The following is an 18321-nucleotide window of genomic DNA, read 5'->3' on the forward strand; positions in this document are numbered from 1 at the left end:
TGTTATGTCTGGAGCTAAGTTGGTTTTGTAAAAGGTAACACTACTAAACTGTAAACTAGGCTTTAGGGCTTTTTACTAGCTAACACAGTCTCTTAAGGCACTTAAGATATATTTCTACTTACTTAAAACTAAAACTTACACTCCTACTTCATGTCTGTGGCTTAATATATTTCAGTTTCTCTAAGGCTCCAGTTCAATCCCTGCATTCCTTTCTGTCTCTAAGGGACTCAGAGAGGCTTCTATTTCATGCATTCCAACAGTATGTAATGTTAATTTTTTTAAAATTTGGCTTCGTTTTAATAACCTAAAGGGTATTTTCAAATGCCTATGTATGTCATTCCTTCTTTCTTCAAACTGAAATCAGTGAAATACCCATTCAGTACCAGTCTTTTCCACATGAAAAACAGCAGAAGTCTAATTCATTTTTTTGGCTGCTACAAAGGAAAGTCCCCCATTTCACTCTTGCCTTTGAAGATGGCATGCTATCAGATACACTAAACTGAACCCCAAAGACAGCAGACTCCTTGTTCTGTAAAGTACAAAATTATGAAAGAGCACAATCATTAGGTAAGAAGGGTAATATTTGGATTGTTAATTGACATTATAGATCACCTTTCAAAATACACCTATTTTACATAAGAATGTTTTAGACATTCAGCTCATTCCATTAGTCAGTGTATTTTTAGGAATTAAAAGGTTTTCAAGAAAACATAATAAACAGGGATGTTTAATTTTATGCAATCATTTCTCTAAATAACTTCTTGATAGAGGTTCCCAAGTTTACTCTGCTTCTGCATTCCCACAAACAAAGGCTGTGACACCTCAAATACCCCCAGAACATGTACCTGCACAGGAGGTGCTTGGTTGCTAAAGCAACTTGCACACATCACAAACATGACACAGTTTGGAAACCTCTGCATTAGCAAATACTTTCAATTAGAATTCAGATCTATCTAGTTAGCTTCTTAAAATGACTGTGTTATTGAAAACCCAGGATTTAGAAGTTACTTGGGGAAAGCAGACAACTGTGCAATATGTGATGCATAATATTGGGTGCCAATATCATATTGCAATATTACGCAACATCAGACAACTGATGTTTCACCACACTAAGCACAAGAACCTGTATATCCTGGGCTAAGTTTCTGTATTTTTAAAATTATTTCATTTAAACCGTATCAGGAAACTTCTGTGATCTTAACAGTGCATAGGCTGCTTGTTAAGAGCTGTCTCAGTGTTTCAGAGGAGTGTCTGTCCATGTGTCCATCCATTAATCCCAGAAGTTCATGTGGAACCACTCAGCACTTCTATTTCACATACCATTGTGAGAAAATGCTTCAATATCTTCATTACGTTAAGATTACTATGCAGAGATTCCAAACTATTTATTTAGATGAGAAAAGCAACCAAAAGGATGAGAAAAAAAGACAGTTTCCCCAAGTTTTTGCCTGCCAGGTATTTAGTTGTAGAACTCAAGGGCTTGTACTGAGACCTCTGTTGTTTCTTTCTATTTAGACAGCAATCAATATATACTCTTCTATTTTCCTTCATTAGAACTTTTGTTTGGAAGTGGATCTTGAACATTTTTTTGCTACCTACATTAAGCAATCAATCAGCAGCACAGAAGTACTGCCAATTATCTAGTGAAATCAGCTGTTAAACACTCATGAGGCAAATTACAGCTGAGAAAATTAATGTCCCCTAATTTACCAAAAGATTTCAAGAGCAAAACCAAAACACACCTCCATCCCCCAAATCAGCAGTTTTTTATATAATAGAGGTTATATGTCCTCCTGCCTTTCAAAGAACAGAAGGAGAAGAAAGAAAAGGAAGTAATACCTCAAACCCCAACCAGCCTAAGAACCAACCAACCATAAGGAGATTCCATATACACAAAACTCAAATGAGGTCACTTTGGGGGGCTTCATGATGTCATCTGAAATGAGAATACAGTTACATCATAAAAACTGCAGCACAGCAGAAATACTACTTAAATATTCCTCAGAAAGAAAAAATACGTTTGGCAATACAATCAAATCCTGTGATACTATCAAGTGTTTTGGACCTGGGCTAAGTTGTAGGCTTTCTCTTGCTTTTCTTCACAAGCCCTTGGGTTCTTTACACAACCTCCTACCTTTGTAGGGCTGCCACACCTTTCACATGTCCTATATGGGAGGCTGCAGGCTAGAACATGCGAATGTTTTCCTACTACTGTTGTTAAGAGGGAAGTCAGCTGAGACCCTCCCTTGATCCCTCCTTTACCCTTTTTTACATTGGTCTGCACACCTTAAGTTTAGTTTTGCCACTCAGAAAAGAACTGTGTGTTTATAGCACAAAGGTTTTGGTTTATAACAATCAAATATCTAGGAAATAAACCTATAAAAATCTATCCATCTATCCTTCTATCTATCTATCCTTCTATCCATCTATCCTTCTATTCTTCACATTGTCAATCTTCAGGCTCAAAAGAAGTTCTGCACGTATCTTCTTTACTCTTAGGTTAAACAGTGAAGTCTCCACCATTAAATATCTAAATCAGTTCTTTTATTTTCATTTATTTTCTCCCCTCACCTCTCACCTGAGGAAAGTTTCAGGGCATTAGAATTTCAAGAGCAGAAGAACTCAGTGACTAAGAAGGAAGAATACCAGAAAGAGTACTACTAAAACTCAGAGATGTACAATTTTCCAATCCAGAAACTGATAGAGCACGTGTAGCAAGAATGACAAGACCATTTAATCACATAAAAAAACACCAAAAAAATCAAAAACCAACCAACCAACCAAAAAAAAACCCAGGAACATTTACAAGTGCAATTAAAAATTTATTTTTCTCTTTCTGCATTGAAGTGAGTACATGTTTACACACAATGTGACAAAAAAAAATCATCTGGATACTAAAGAAGTACTAACTAAGATTGCAATTGTATTTTCTTTTATAACCATCAAGATTATCAGCAGGGAAACAGAAAGGAAAAAAATCACATAATTTTGCCTGGTATATCACCCAGCGCCTCTGGTTTTACTCATCCCCAAAAGTTCACTTACAGGACACTTTTGGCAAAAGTCCCTGAACATTCTGTCCCCCTCAAACATTCAGTACAGTTTAAAAAACAGGTTCAGTGGCACTTCAACATGATTTCAGTAACATTTGAGATACAGTGCACCCACACTGCATGCAGTTCACTTTGCTGTAAGGCTGACTTAGACATAAGGCAAACATTACCTTAGCTCTCAAATATGCCATGATTAGACACCCTTAGTACATATACTTCTGTTAAATGCAGAGATGCCTTGATTCCCTTCATTGCTTTTCTTCTGATCAAGAAAGCAATTCAGGGAGATGGTGTGCTTTTCCAAACACAAACTGCAAGGCATTAAAATGTTAATAACAAACAGCAATGAATAAAAATAAACTGTATTCACATATCCAAAACTTATTTCCATCACTTAAATAATTTTATCTGCAATTACAAAATACATATACTTAAATATCTTTTTAAGAAATAATCATCTAAGATATCACAGATGATGATTTGCTTCTGATAATCTAACTGCCCTATCTCTGGCATAAAGATAAACCTGGACAGTGTTACTACCTAGAGTGTTTTCCTATTATAATAAATTTTCTTAAATATACAGTAAATTCTCTTTAACTATTCTGACAGATAGTGCAAATAAAGACATTCTTTGGGTCACAATTTTAAAATATTACCACCATTGCTATCCTCAATTTAATATCGTTTTAGTAAATAAGTAAGAAAATATTTTAAGTATACACATCTTCTAGCATCTGTTTAGCAACACATTTTCCTCAGTTACCTTGGCCTAATGCAGATCACAAAAAATGAATAAGCTACAATACTGCTCACCTATCCAAAAGATATGTTATAGTCATACTTAAATAAATATATTTAGAAACCTACCTATAAGTTTCCTGTTGCTTTCCACGTATTGTAATTATCCAATGACCTACTACATCAAATCATATCAAAATATCTTTAGAGACAACAAAGATCACTTCAGAAGCACTGCTCAAAGGCAATGAAATAATGCTTTGAGAACCTAAGCACATGTTAGGCCTACATAGATCCAAGCACATTGTAGAATACAATAGTTTACGCTTGTTTTAGAGTCAACTACTGCTTTGCCCTAACCAGAGACAAAAAGCTTATCTTAAATATTATCCATCAATGATGTAGCAACACAAAGTGGCCCTGTTTGCTATCTAATGTTGCTTGCTGGCTTTACACGTTTATTTGAAGTCACTGGCACCTGATGGTTAGTTCCATTAGTGTTATTTGTTGCTGAGCCATTCACAACGATGTAATCAACCTTGTTTTCCAATTTCACCAGGCGTTGCAAGATGTCATCCAGAAGAACAGCAATTGTTCTCTTAAGATCAGCTGAAGATAATGGAAAAAACAATTTACAGCCTGTTATTTACTCTGTGTGGAAAAGAACTGCCACTTCAATGTATTCACACATCTTAAGACTTGCTATCCTCCCTACCACACTTTTTGGAAAGGAGTGCAGATTGGTCTAGAAGTACAGAATGAAATTTTTCTTTAATAACATTTCTTTGTTATTTTAGGGAAGGCAGATAGCACTGTAACAGGGAACTGTGAAGGCAGTTGATTAAACATTAGAGTGTGAGACCAAAACCACTAGTTGGAACATTACAAGTGGCTATTCAAAGGTATTATTTCAAATTTCATCCAAACAGCATCGAAATACTCAGCTATGTCATGTTTTAGCCCCGGATGCAAGAGATTATATCTAAGTACTTTCCAGCATAAAAAAAGGTAGTTAATGGCTTTCCCCTAAATGACAGTTCTAGCCCATAGAAAAACTGTTATTAGAAGCTATCTTATTGGTTCTTATGTAAGCTATAAAGCACGGGTAAAAAAAAAACATCTATCTACATCTTCATTGAATGAAAAATAAGAGGAAAGATGGTAAAAAAATTACCATGTTCTGGAAAAAAAACCAGTAACATCTTTCAACAAAAAAACGATTTACACTGTTGCCAATCACCATCTTATTTCAGATTTGAAAAACATTAACAAAGTTACCAGGTTTTTCAAGCTGTTAGATTCCCCCTACACATGAAGACATCTACAAGCTCTGTCTCTCTACCCACTGCCTTCTAATCAGTTCTTAAATAAAGCAGAAGGAGTAGAAGAATCACAGGCATCCAAGTGAAAAAATAGGACTAAAACAGGTAAAATTAAAAATTAGTAGCAAATTAAATTTCAAATAAAGAAGTACCTCTCTCTAACTAGTTTTTGTTTAGTAAGTAATGTTAACTTCAAAAAAATAAAAAAAAATGCTTAACAATTCAAGTCAGAACAGGGTCTGCTGTCAATAACAGAGGGTAGGACGTACTCTGTAGTATCATTTTCTGCTCAACAGTCTGAGGGAGGGAATTGTCAAGTTTTAATTCTAATGATCAGCAGTCAGATCAAGAGATGACTTATATTAAATTTCAGACAAAACTGCAGAAGACAAGTCTCATTTGGAAATACACTGTAAGACTTAGAGAGAGGAGAAAGCTGCAGTACATGAGGATTTTTTGGGTTTTTTTAAATGGCAGAGAAACTTAATTTATAAATAAATTATAAATAAATAAATAATATAAATATATATAAATAATATAAATAAATATAAATAAATAAATAAAGTCCTTGATAACAAAAAAGAAAAAGGTAGGAGGAGAAAACAGGGAAGAAAAGAGAAGGCAGTCTCCTACTGTCATAAAAATTAATTTTGAGAATGAAAGGATTAAAGTTTTTAACACTTTTTGCTGTCCTACTCCTCTTGGGTTGCTCCTTCACATCTTAGTCAACTCATCACAGACTTGCTTCCTTCTTCCTTAGCAGCAGCAAAAAGACTTCAGGCATGTTTTTGCTACTTGCACTCTCACCAAATGCCTATAAAGGGCATCCTATAACAGGCAGATCCATTAAGGAAATCTTAAGGGGATCAAAGTTCATTACTACACACCTTTTGAGATACTATTTTTAAAAATAAACATTTTTAATTATCTTTTCAGTATTTCAGAAGACAGTAAACACTGGCAACCTATTCATCAAGTTAGGTATATATTTACAAGACAGGCAAATCAGAGATATGATGCACCAAGTATTACAGCTCGCAAGACAAGGGACCTTATCTCTTATGGCTGCTTCTAAAACAAGGGGAGATTCTGCCAAATTCCTAATCGCCTTGCAGTCTCCAGACTGCAAACTCAATATGTTGCTTTGTCATTGCCTTTTTAAGAAGAAGAAAATTGAAGAAATAAAAGCAAGAAGTTAGCAATGAGGTACTAGAAGAATCAGGAATGTTGACGTGACTTAATATAAAATTTTGTCCCTGTGTCAAGCACATGCTTATTCCTCAATAGCTGAAGATTCAAAGGAGGACAAATGTACTGTTACTTCTGTAAGTAACTGTATTCATGTACTTGAAGGGATCTGAAGCTTGATATTGCAACTCATCTTAATCTTCAACTTCTTAGAATAAACTAAAATCAAATCAATTTATACAGAGAGGTTTTTTTCTGATGAAGAGCATATACTACTTAAAAAAAAAAAAAAATTATAACTTTACAATTTTCAGAAAAAGAATATATTCAAATAACAAGTATGGCTTTCTTCCTCTTACCATATCCTGACATAGAGGCTCCACCACCACCATTCATTAGGTTTTTATTTTCTTCTGCCAGTGCTTTGACATATCTTTTACTGAGATCTAGTATCTGTCCACGCAACTCAGCACTGCTTTGGCGTCTTGGATACTGAAATGTGTAGCGTAGCAACATCAAACCCCAAATGATTCCAAAGACTAGTAAAAACATACTCAGTTTCTGGGACATATTCTTCCTTGAAAATGTTAGAAACATTTCTGATGAAGGCCACAGGCACGTCCTAATTTCAGGAAAAGTAACTGAATTTTGCTTTGTCAAATTATATTACATATTAAACAAAAATAGTATTTTTATGAAGTGAAAAATCTTCTGCCTGGATCATCTTGAATATATCTTCTCATGTTTTAGCTGGTCTTGATTCCTGAAATTTGCAAAGTACCACTTGGTTATTCAAAACTGCTATAGTTATTGAGATTAAGAACAAGTATCAGTTTCCAAATACAGTATTGCATCATCTAGAAAACAAGTTTTCAGTTCAGTCATAAGGTTCAATTCAGTTACAAGGTTCAGCTATATTTTCTTGTCACCTGTTTACAGGGTTTGTTCTTCCTATTTTTACTGATTTTTTTTCTCCAAAAATCAGAACTTCTGTGCTTCCACAAAGCACCTTAAGTATTTTAAATACTTGAATTTAAAGTGACATTAAACACAAATGCATTTGAAAGAAAATGCAGCGTCTAGAAGAGACCTGTATAACATTTCTGTACAACATTGTGATGAGTTATTCACATACATCTACACATAAGTTCTTGTAAAATTATTTACTTTTCATTCTTAATTTTAAAGTACAGTGCAAGTGTGAACAGACAACACATGGAATGATGTTTCTTGGTTGGTTAGCTAGTTCAAAGTTTCCTCTCCTGGCTTTGTATACCATTAAGGTTTTTTATTTGTTTTGGTGTCTTACTATTGAATAAAGAGATATAACCAAAATAAATTGGCACATTGCACTTCACCATTTTACTTCAACTTTAAGAAATGTCTTACCATAGTACCCAATTCTGATCCTTCAACGGGATTAAGGCTTCAGGAGGAAAGCAAATGGTAGGAAAGCTTCAGCAGTTAAATAACAAATGTTCAGACAGTTTGAAGCAATTTGAGCCACACATCTTCAGGGATCTCTGTACTGGGAAAAAAAGAAAGATATAAACAAAAAGTGAAGATATCTTCATTTACCTGTGGAGTAGTTGCAGTTGAAGGCTTCAAGCTACATGCTTTTAAAACATTTTCAAACCTACCTTCAAGCACTTGTTATGGGAGACCATAGAATTACTCTCCATTTTATTATGAATGCATGCATTTGAATGCCCAATATAATTCAACATCCTTTTAAAAGAAAGCTTGGTAAGAATCTCACTCAGCATCTCTTCTTGTGTTATAAGACAGTGACAACAGACATTCCAGATTCATCATATATGTACATGCACATATATTTACATAGGCATCATTCTCTTACTAATTGTTAACTGTCAAACAGATCCCACATTTTTAGACTCTTTCCATGTGTATACCTCATATTTCTCATTTTTCATCCATCTCTGGCACTACTCCAATTATTCAATATTTTCTGAAAAGAGAATTTCAATTATTTAACATCATACAGATAAAGCTACTCATTTTATACAATAGTTACATTTATCCTCACTATTCCCAGTTCTTCCCCACATACCACCTCACACAAGCATTTTTTAGACTGAAATTACACAAGCAATAGAGTTCCTCACCAGACTTTCTGTATTGGCACTTACGCCTTGGGTTTGTATCAGAACACTGAGACCGAGTTTCTCGTGCTGCTGAGCTCTCATCTAAACCTAACTCTGCCTCCATGGCACTTTTCATCCCCTCCACTGGCCAGTTCCATCGGCCTTATGCCAACACCCTGCTGTCTGCTGCCAACACAAGAGGCACGGCCAGCAGGGCGCCGAGCCCTGCTTGTCGCTTACCCTTCACCTTCACTCTTCAGATAATCCCCTCAACAGGCAAGCCAGCATGCCTGATTCAAGTGGCAAATGTTTTAAGTGCTGTAAAATCAACATGCATATCTAAATTATTCTGAAAATTATTAACCCAAGGCAGGGGCAACATTAGGACTTGGACACCAAAGCTGCCGTAAAGTAACAACCAGTTGAGTGTCTAATGCCCTATGGCAGCCACTGCCAGTACACAAACCCTTACTGCTGGCTGCACTAATGCAAGTGGCAATCCCAAGTCAGTGAGCGAGGAACAGCTCACCCTGCACTGGGGGGTATGACCCTGCACAAGGACAGACAGACAGCACGCAGTAATTTCAACTCCCACTGTAAGTCAGATGTACTTTGTTCAAGGAATGTGCTTATCCCCCCCAAAACTGTTTTAAGATATTAATTTGTCTTAAGTACATAAAATAAGAGGGAAAACAGTAAAAACTTACATTCCACAGCACGAATATCTGTGTGGTTTAAGATTTCCTGAAACAGATCTTCCCCAAACATGCACTAACAAAAACCTCTTCTTCCTAGCTCTGTGCCAAATCCGTGACTCTGAACTCAGACTTTAAAGCATAAACTGTACACACATCAATATGCATCTACATAATCTCTAAACAGTATCAAATATGATGTAAAACATTATGAGGTCCAGGAGAAGAGTATTCATGTGATGGCTCAGAAGACCAAACAGTATTTCTCAAGAAGAGACCACAAGTTTCAAACCCCATTCCCACAAGTCTCTACTTCTTCTATTAAAAAAAAAAGACTGAAAAGAACAGATAGCTCTTATAAAACTTAAATTTAGTTCAGCTCTCCATAGAGCTCCAGCCATATCTCATCCTGAAGCATTTAGACAGTATCACTACAGTCATTTGGAATAGAAGTAACTCTGCCATCACACTGTAAATAAGACCACAAGCCAGGATAAGAGGTCTAGCCAAGTGGAAGAGATTGAATAAACTGCCAGGCAGCAGCAGGAATTGCAGACTGGGCCATCACCATGTATATCTGATTCACAGGGCACACGCTGACTACTGGAACTAATGGAAATCAAGGACTTAACCTGCTGGGAAATTGCATAACACCCACATACTGACACGAGGCAAAGGAATTGGGAGCAAGGTTTACCAAAATGAAGGCAACTATTCGTACTTGTCACTTTTCCTACAAACTTTTAAAGGCCATTCCCCTTCCATGAATTCCAGCATAATCTCAAAGGTCTGGAGATTTGATCTCTTCTTTCCCCCTGAATTGCATGCACTCCTAGTGACTCATAAGACACTCCCTGCAAGACCCTTGGGGCTTAAAAAAGGAAAAAGAAAAAGGAAGCTTGTACCCACATAATTTGGAAGTAGGGAAAAAAAGAGTCCCAGAGCAGCAAGCATACATATTAGGAAGGAAATAGCACAGTAAAATGGATGGATTGGAATATTCTTGTACCTCTCATTGCCCTGAGGGGTCAGCAGTTCTCTACAAGAACATTATCATTTCAACAAAACTTGGACTCAGAATGGACCTTTGTTTTCAGTAATTTAGAGGTAGTAGCCCGTAAGATAACAGCACATATTAAAGAAGGTACACTGCCTCTCGTGATCTTTATTCTTCCTCATTATCTAAAAGCACACAATATGCTGAGCTGGAAATCGTCCCTGAGCAGGAAAAAAAAGAAGCTGAGAAATCTTCTTCACAGATTTATCCTGGATAGAAATGCTAGCACACCACTCTCCCAAATGCAGCTGAGGGACTTCTGTGGCAAAGGCAAAGCAGTGCAGAGAGCAACAGGAAAAAACAATGCGTCACAGCTACACCTTGCTGCAATTCCTACCATCTCCAAACATGGAGACTGAGACAAACAAGACAACCGTGAAGATGAAGGAATACAACCAGAACAAAATTTGAAAATCTGAGGAGGGAAAGAAAAGAAACAAAACCCCAAACCAGCAAACCCAAAACAAAACAAAATATTCCACAAAACAAACCCAAATCAAACAAAAGTCCTGAGTAGACTTCAGACAAAATGGCAATCCAAGAATCCATGAAGAAGAGAATGTCTTCCAGATAATCCTTTCAATAAGCAGCCTAAAGTAACCAATTCAAGTGCCAGCTTTCAGAAGTATTTTAAATCAGCATAGTACTTTAAATCAGCATGCATATTTAAATTATTGTAAAAGTTACAAGCCCAAGCCAGGAACAACATAAGAACTTGGAGCAAACAACCAATTCCTGAATGAGGATCTGACACTAGGTTTGCCTTCCACAGACATATAAAGAGCTTGGTTTTCTTCACTGTTGCCACTGCTGATTGTCAAAAAGTACTGCCAAAACTTACCAGTGTGGATACAACTTTATCCAGTGGTACCACAACACAGACATCCGTCTGGCAAGAAAAACAATGAACTAAGGCACTCATCCACTCCAAAACAAAATAATGTCTCTATCCTGTATTTCAGAATCAGTCATATATAAATTATATTATTGACAGCATGAAACAAAAGGAGCAAAGGCAAAAGAAAGAGCTACAGAAAACGCATTATATGTTCCATAACAAAGGAAAGTTAACTTACTTAAGTAATATCAGACTTCAGTTTGAATACTGACCCTTCTCCATGGAAACCAGCCCATACTTACAAAACATCCTTCTTGAATTTTTTTGCAAAGTCTTCCTCAGATTCTGCTTTACCCATTCCCAGAAAAACCAAGAGATTGTATTAACATACAACATAAAAATTAAATTGTTTATAATGCAAAGGAATGCCTCACACATGCTCTGAAACAACCTCAGGTTATCAGAAAAACAAGGCATACCTAAATCCTTAAAAGCTTAATGCACTTTACAGCACTGCCACTTCTGTTGGTCAATCGGCTCATGAAAGACCAGCACATATTCATCATAATTTTTCTAGCCTGCCCAAGAGACTCCAGCCTTCCTAAACCACTAGAAATGGTTGTAGGGCTAATTTAAACCTGTCCTGTAGAGATGATTTGTGTACCTTCTAGTTTTGAAAAATGTACAGGATTGATGACAGCAATTATTTGTAAGAGAAAAAGAAAGCAGCAGGTCCATAAGGTATTTTTGGTAGCTATTAATAAGCAGTTTGCAGATGCAAAGCATACAGAAAACCAAAGCCAGAGAGAAACCCATTTCATTCAAAGATCAAAAATATTTCTAAGAATAAAGCCAAGAAAAATGCAGTGAAAAGAATATTGTTAACATACAATCCAATAAAGTCACCTATTTGGTCATATGTTTTGAAAGACAGAATCTCAAATATTAAGGCAGTAGTGCCTCAGTGATGTTCTAAAGACCTACACAAGTCTCTAACAAACTCATTTATAATCAACAACAACATGACACCATGCATTCAAAAGCAGGTCTGGCTTTGCAACCGGATATTAACTGCATAAAAAGAAGTGATTTATCAAGACAGAGCTTAAAAAAGAAAAGCCATATACAGTCACAGAAGCATGCTTCCAATTAAAGGGGAAGTGGAAAAAAAATCTTGCAATAGAACAGCCAGCAGACAGAAATCAGGACAGTACAAATAAAAGCTGACATTAATAATTACTATAAAATAATTGTACAGTACAAAATTGGAATTTATTACCATCTCAGTGGGAGCACAAAAAATATTATTAAATTATTAACAATTTAAAATTACCGTACTAAAATTACATAGGTACAAGAAATTACTATTAAATTCATGGCAACAAACATCCCTCAGTACAGAGAGGGTACTGTATCAGTAAACAAGAAACTGTCTTTAAAAATGCAGAGTGATACTTCATTGCATTAGCCAACAAACATTTCAGGAAGACAAGAATCACTGGGCATTACAGAACACCAGGAAAAAAATTTCCACAGTAGCATCAAGCTCCATTCTATTACTTTCCCTTTTTTTGCATCTATTTGCAGAGTGCACCCTCTGGCCCATTTACCTCTGTGGCCTCCAAAGAATTTTGTTTCCTAATTTTTCTACAGAAAACTTTGAGCATCATTCAGCTCACTATTCAATCGTGTTGACCATTCTGAAAGCAGACAGGCTGGTTCTATGTTATTTGGAAAACCCTCAGTCCTTTCTGCGAAGCAATGAAAATGGGGAGTCTAAAGAATGACTGACACACATCGAAACAGCAGAGAACATATTCACTATCCAATTAATTTTAGAAGACTGAGACAATAAAATAAGCTAGAAGCCCAGAAGCTCACATGCTGAGACTTTTTGGAATGCCAAAAATGATGTTTGTGTTTGGGCAATTTGCAGTCTTAGATGGCTGTTTGTTTGGCTGTAGGTGAAAAATCTGCATGAGGTGCAGCTGACCAACAGGTGCCCAAAGAAGTGAAGTGTTTACACAGAGCCCTGATTAAAACTGCTGCATAAGGAAGACACACATTCCTCATATTTTTATGAGTACACAAGCTCTTGAGAAGATGCCAATGAAACTACTGTCCTGTACTGGCACATCCATACTGGTGATTGCTGCAGACCAACACTGTACTTTGGCTCCCAGGTTCATTAATCAGGCTCACTCAGACAGCTGTACAGCGCCATGAAAGAGCAGGATATTCCACTCAGAACCAACCATTAACAGCAGTGCCAGTTCCCATACACATTCAGCTGCCTTTTGATAAGATTTACTCTTAGCACCTCAAGTATTCCTACTACTGCTGCTGTAAAATCTGGTCAACAGAAAAGCATCACAGCATAGAGGGAAAAGAGGATAGTCTACTGACAAAACCTCAGCAATGCCTGACAAAACAGAGCCCACCAAAATGTGCTGATGAAACTCAAGGGTCAGACTGCATCACAGATAAGTAGAGACTGTTTATATTAATAGCTGCTAGATTCAAGTGAAAATAACAGTACTATAAAACATGCTGCTATCATAAGAACAGGTAAGAAGGCATACTTCCGGGCAAAAAAAGGGCTGCACTATCACTATGAAGGCTGCTGGGCTGCAGGTTTTAGCAGTTCTGTATCACTTTCAGAGCATGCTGCCAAAGGAGTCTGCTTTTGTGTCTTTTCCAGGACATCTATCTTTATACTTTCTCCTACAGCATGTGTTCCTTCATTCCCTGCTTCTACATGCCCAAGACCTGCAATTACCTTGGTACACTGAAAAAAAAATCTTTTTGCCTTATTGCTAGCTGCCTTTTGGGGAACACCTTCAATGGATATTCCAAGTGAAAGAAACATGAGGTTTATGGGAATAGCAAAAACGTGTAACTACCAAAAATACCTATTCTTCTACAAAGAAAGAAGAAAATCTTGTGCATTCCCAACAGTTCCTGTCTCTCAAGACAGCCGAAGGATATATGGCCAACAAAAGTCACAGCTCATCAAGCAGACACAGCGTTGCTGCTGACGAGCTGCTGGGACTACCTCAGACATATCTTAAACCAAGAACGGTTTTACCTCCTACAGGCTTCTAAGAACAGCACCAATTTGTCTTGTGGATGAACTTCGAGTTGAGAGCACAAACATACTGCTTTAGATTTGAAAACCCACACAGCAAGCTTACAGTGGCTCTGGTATAAAATTATCTGAGAGCCCAAACACTAGACTACCTTTTGTCAGTACTAAAGAAATACTGGAGAGCTGTTTCTATTTAAATATGTGCATTCCTATTTTAATCATTTTTGTTTTACACTTTCTACCAATAATTATTTTAATTTTACATTGTGTCTAAGAAGACTCCTCAAGTACCTAAGAGTATCTTTTTTTTTTTCCAACACCTTCCCCTTTATTTTGCCTACTAGTGCCAGTGAATGCTTTTCAAATAAACCAACCATTTAAAAACAGAAATTCTTTGTTCCTTGCCTATGGGCAGTCAGCCAAGATTCAAGAGTTTGAGAGGGGAAATGGCTTGGCAAGGCTTGTGAAGAAAATTAAAGCAAGCAGCTATCAATTGGGACAGTATATCAATTGGGACAGTATATCAATAACGACAGTATGTTACACCTGCTGAACCTCCCCTCCTCCCACTAGGTCCATCTGGGCCCCAAAACATTTCTACATCTATCTCTGTATCAGATTCTTAAAAATAATAATAGTGAAGAAATATTAAAAAAAAATAAAAAATCTCAGCTTCATTTTCCCTGGGATACTTTTCTCTCTTCATGCTTTATTGCCACCAATCAGGTCACTGTAGTATCCTTGCTCCTTGATAAGTCACTTATGACTGAGCACAAGGCACTTTCTTGGCTTCTCATTTCCCAGTAACACTGCCACAATTTATTAATTGCAGGCTATGACAAGTACCCCCATAGTACTCCCTTGGGAAATTTCACAGCTGTCTTTGTATCTCTCTTTCCAAAGCCCCTGAGACTCCAAAACTTCCTCCTGAGATGATAATGTTTAGCTAATTTTTACTAGTTTTACAGAGAGCCAAGCCTACAACATGATGCACATAAGTTACTGTTAAGAGAGGGACTTTCACTGAACATTTTAAAGAGACCTAAAAGGAAGGCAGATGTTTAAAGAGAATTAAGAGGGGAGGGCACAGACAACTAACAGAGTGACAGCTGCAATGGGGGAGAAATTGCCACACGTGCACCACACAAGCACTGTTCCTGTAGAATGGCAACAAAAAAAAAAGGACTTGTTCCACTGGGGAGAGAGGAAGAATTTAACTTGTCTGGTTTTCTTTCAAGAAACCTGTACAATTCAATCTGAATATGAATTTGTCCAACAAAATTATGTTTCTATGGCAAAACTGCAATACAGATGAGGCTTTGGATTCATGCTCCTTCCCGGTAGGCTGACCCAAGTGAAGATTTGAGAAAAGTAACACTGGAGGAAATATTAAAGACAAGTGATCTTTTTCTACATCTTTTCTTCTACAATCTTATTTCTAGACTGACTTGTCAGCTCAATGTAGCATAATAATGGGTTATGACAGACACTAGTTAACTGTAACACCTCAGTGGTATGCACTGCAAAATACTTTATTCTTAACATGGAGGAAAAGGCACCCAGAAATTTAACTGGATTATTTATATCATGGTAGCCTCCTGTTTCTTTAGTATTACTGAAGACACCAATTTCATTAGAATAAGTTTTACATTCCCTTGTCTAGGCCTCTACTTCAGGCCCTATTTTACATGGGCAAAGTACCCATTCAGTTCTGAGCAATCCAAAATTAATCTCCTAAATTACATAGGCAAATGCTAATATACCTATTTTTTTGTAAAGTTTTTTTGAAAACCATAGAAGAAAATATAAGAGGCTGTTATTAATAATGCTCAGTTGAGAAAACCCAGCTCATAAAATGATACAAATTATCAATCACAGGTGAAAGAGGTAGTTAAAAAACACAAAACCCAAATAGCATATAAAATATATTTTAGCAGTAAACTTGTATCAGGAAAAACAGATTCATCTGAGTGACTTAGCCTCAGCAATTTTTGACACCTACTCGAAAATGGCTATTTTTGACACTTACTAGTCTTCAGATACATTGACTACACAGCTGACAATTTTAGCTGACAGCATGCATTTATCCTACTTACAGTTTAGGCAAGATGCAAGAACTAGTCCCCTTTACTATTCTCGGAAAATGTACAAGTGATCATGAACTCCAGAGGAAATATCTTACTTTTAGCAGCTAAATGACATCCAATCCCCAAGATACATCACAATCTGTGATTAGCTGATACCACTGCCTCCTTCAAGGAGATAACAGCCAAAAGGAGTCTCTAAAAGCAGATACTACAAAAGCTTTAAAAAGAAAAAGGGAAATGGGAGGGAGGAAAGGAAGTACCTTTATTTCCAACTGTAAAAAACTTCAGGAAACAGACCAAAGGAATTCCAGCATAATTACTTAATTCTCTGGAGCTCTCAGGTACCTATTAAATGCCTATATATTTTAACACCTAAAATAACAAAAAGAGGCCAGAAAAACTTAGGCTTTATACACATGTGCATATACCCATGTCCATAAAGTCAAAAGAGGAACAAAGATAACAATAAATTTCTGTATTTGATCTAAAACTGCAACCACACTGCTTGAGACACTACCAGAAGATGCTACTCACAATCTAATATATCTTCATACTGTCTCCTTTCTCTGATATTCTCATGACAGTAAAACAGCAATTCATTACATTTGCTCCAAAATTAACACTATATTACAGTTAGGACAAATCACATGCACACTAGGATGTACATCATGTTCATATTCTGAAAGTTCTCTTAAAATAAAAGAGGTTGCAATTCCTACAAAGATCGCTTTTCACAATGAAAAAACACATTTGTCCGGCCCCAGGTCACCCACTGAGGGGGCAAAACAGTAACCAAAAATAACTAGTTAACCCAATCTGAACTGTTCTAAGAAAACCCCACATCATGTCACAGCATAGAACAAAAATTTTCTCTGCTTGTTCTGTGGCACACCAACACAGAAATTACACTCCACTCTCGCTGTCAGTACGTTTTAGATGACAAGAGACATAAGAGAGAATTTACAGGATACTACCATGTTAGGTTAGGGAACTTAAGAGAGAGTTTATTAATAATGAATGATGAACAAAGCTACCAAAGTAAGGAAGAGATAATAGTACATTATATATATTTACCAAAATAAAATTAATCTAAGGTAAGTGCAGTCAAAACACCATCAGATGTTACAGATAAAAGCCATTTTATTATATTGTAAGAAGGAAGTGTTATTCTGCAACACTTGCTGTCAGGAAATTCCATACATTATAATCTCCTAAAACTGAATGCTTCAAATCTTGCAGACATCATTCAGTATTACTTTTTCCTATTTCTTCAATAGTACCAAAGAGACCAATTTCAGTGAAATGAAACCCGTTTGTTTTGGGGTTTTTTTATACAGACCTGTTAGTGCCGGAAGATCACTTAATCTGACATTGTTAGGGATCCTGCCTTTGCCTGAATATGAATTTATTTTTTTTCCTTCCTGTAAGTTCCATCACATCACTGCAATTATGCTGCGCCTATTTGGAAGTTATATCCTTACAGCAGAAGGCATCGATCTTGCAGAGTCACTGCAGGCACAGCTTAAGACTGGAAGACCAGCGCTAGAGGTGAAGGAAACCAGAACACCCTCGTTTGCTCCAGCGCTTCCTCGCCACCCAAGGACACTGCATCACAGCCCTGGCACACGGCTCGCGGCCGCAGGAAGCCCAGCACAACTCACCGCGCCTCGGCGGGGCCCGCAGGGACAGCGCCGCAGCCGCCTCGACAGCCGCGCAGCTGCCGGGACCCGCCGGCAAGGAAGCCCGAAGGAAGACGAGCCTGTCCCGCAACTCCCGAAGGAGGGGCGGACCAACGCGGCCGCTCAGGCGCGGTGCGGACCCGCGTGTGCGGGAGAGCCGCAGCCGCCCTGCGCCATCCCGGTCCCGCCCGAGCGTGCGCCACCCCCCAGCCGTTCCCCCGTGAAAACACGGCACGGACGGACGGACGGACGAGCGGGTGGACGGACGGATGGACGGGCCTCCCCCCACGCTCCCGCCGCCCCGGCCGATGGCGCGGTTCTGGGGCTCTGCCGGGGCCGGGGCGCCCCCCGCGCAGCGCCCCCCGCCGGCCGCCCCGCGCTACCTGCGCTCGCTGCCGCCTCCGCCGCCTCCTCCCGGCCCGCGCCCGCGCGCCGTTTCCGCCCGCGCCGCGCGCCCGAAGCCCCGCC

The 18321-nt window shown here is 37.9% G+C and overlaps 1 protein-coding gene across 17 annotated transcripts; it reads right to left on the bottom strand.

Annotated features, from left to right (window-relative positions):
* Nucleotides 1–2801: 2801 nt before the first annotated feature.
* Nucleotides 2802–18314, bottom strand: CCDC126 (coiled-coil domain containing 126). Of its 17 annotated transcripts, none has more exons than XM_086853668.1 (5): nt 18237–18310; nt 8218–8273; nt 7694–7827; nt 6664–7067; nt 2802–4403 (listed from the first exon to the last, which is right to left on the bottom strand). In XM_086853668.1, exons 4-5 carry the CDS (start codon nt 6899–6901, stop codon nt 4222–4224), a joined length of 420 nt encoding a protein of 139 aa, XP_086709794.1. In that variant the 5' UTR covers nt 6902–7067; nt 7694–7827; nt 8218–8273; nt 18237–18310; the 3' UTR covers nt 2802–4221. The 17 variants fall into 17 exon arrangements, with proteins under 17 accessions (XP_086709794.1, XP_086709734.1, XP_023776250.1 ...); XM_086853608.1 differs by having other exon boundaries at nt 7694–7832; nt 18237–18309; XM_023920482.2 differs by lacking the exon at nt 18237–18310 and adding an exon at nt 17836–18143.
* Nucleotides 18315–18321: the final 7 nt, after the last annotated feature.

Source organism: Cyanistes caeruleus, chromosome 1 (genome assembly GCF_971803275.1).
Source record: "Cyanistes caeruleus chromosome 1, bCyaCae1.hap1.1, whole genome shotgun sequence".
In the NCBI taxonomy this organism is placed as follows: Eukaryota; Metazoa; Chordata; class Aves; order Passeriformes; family Paridae; genus Cyanistes; species Cyanistes caeruleus.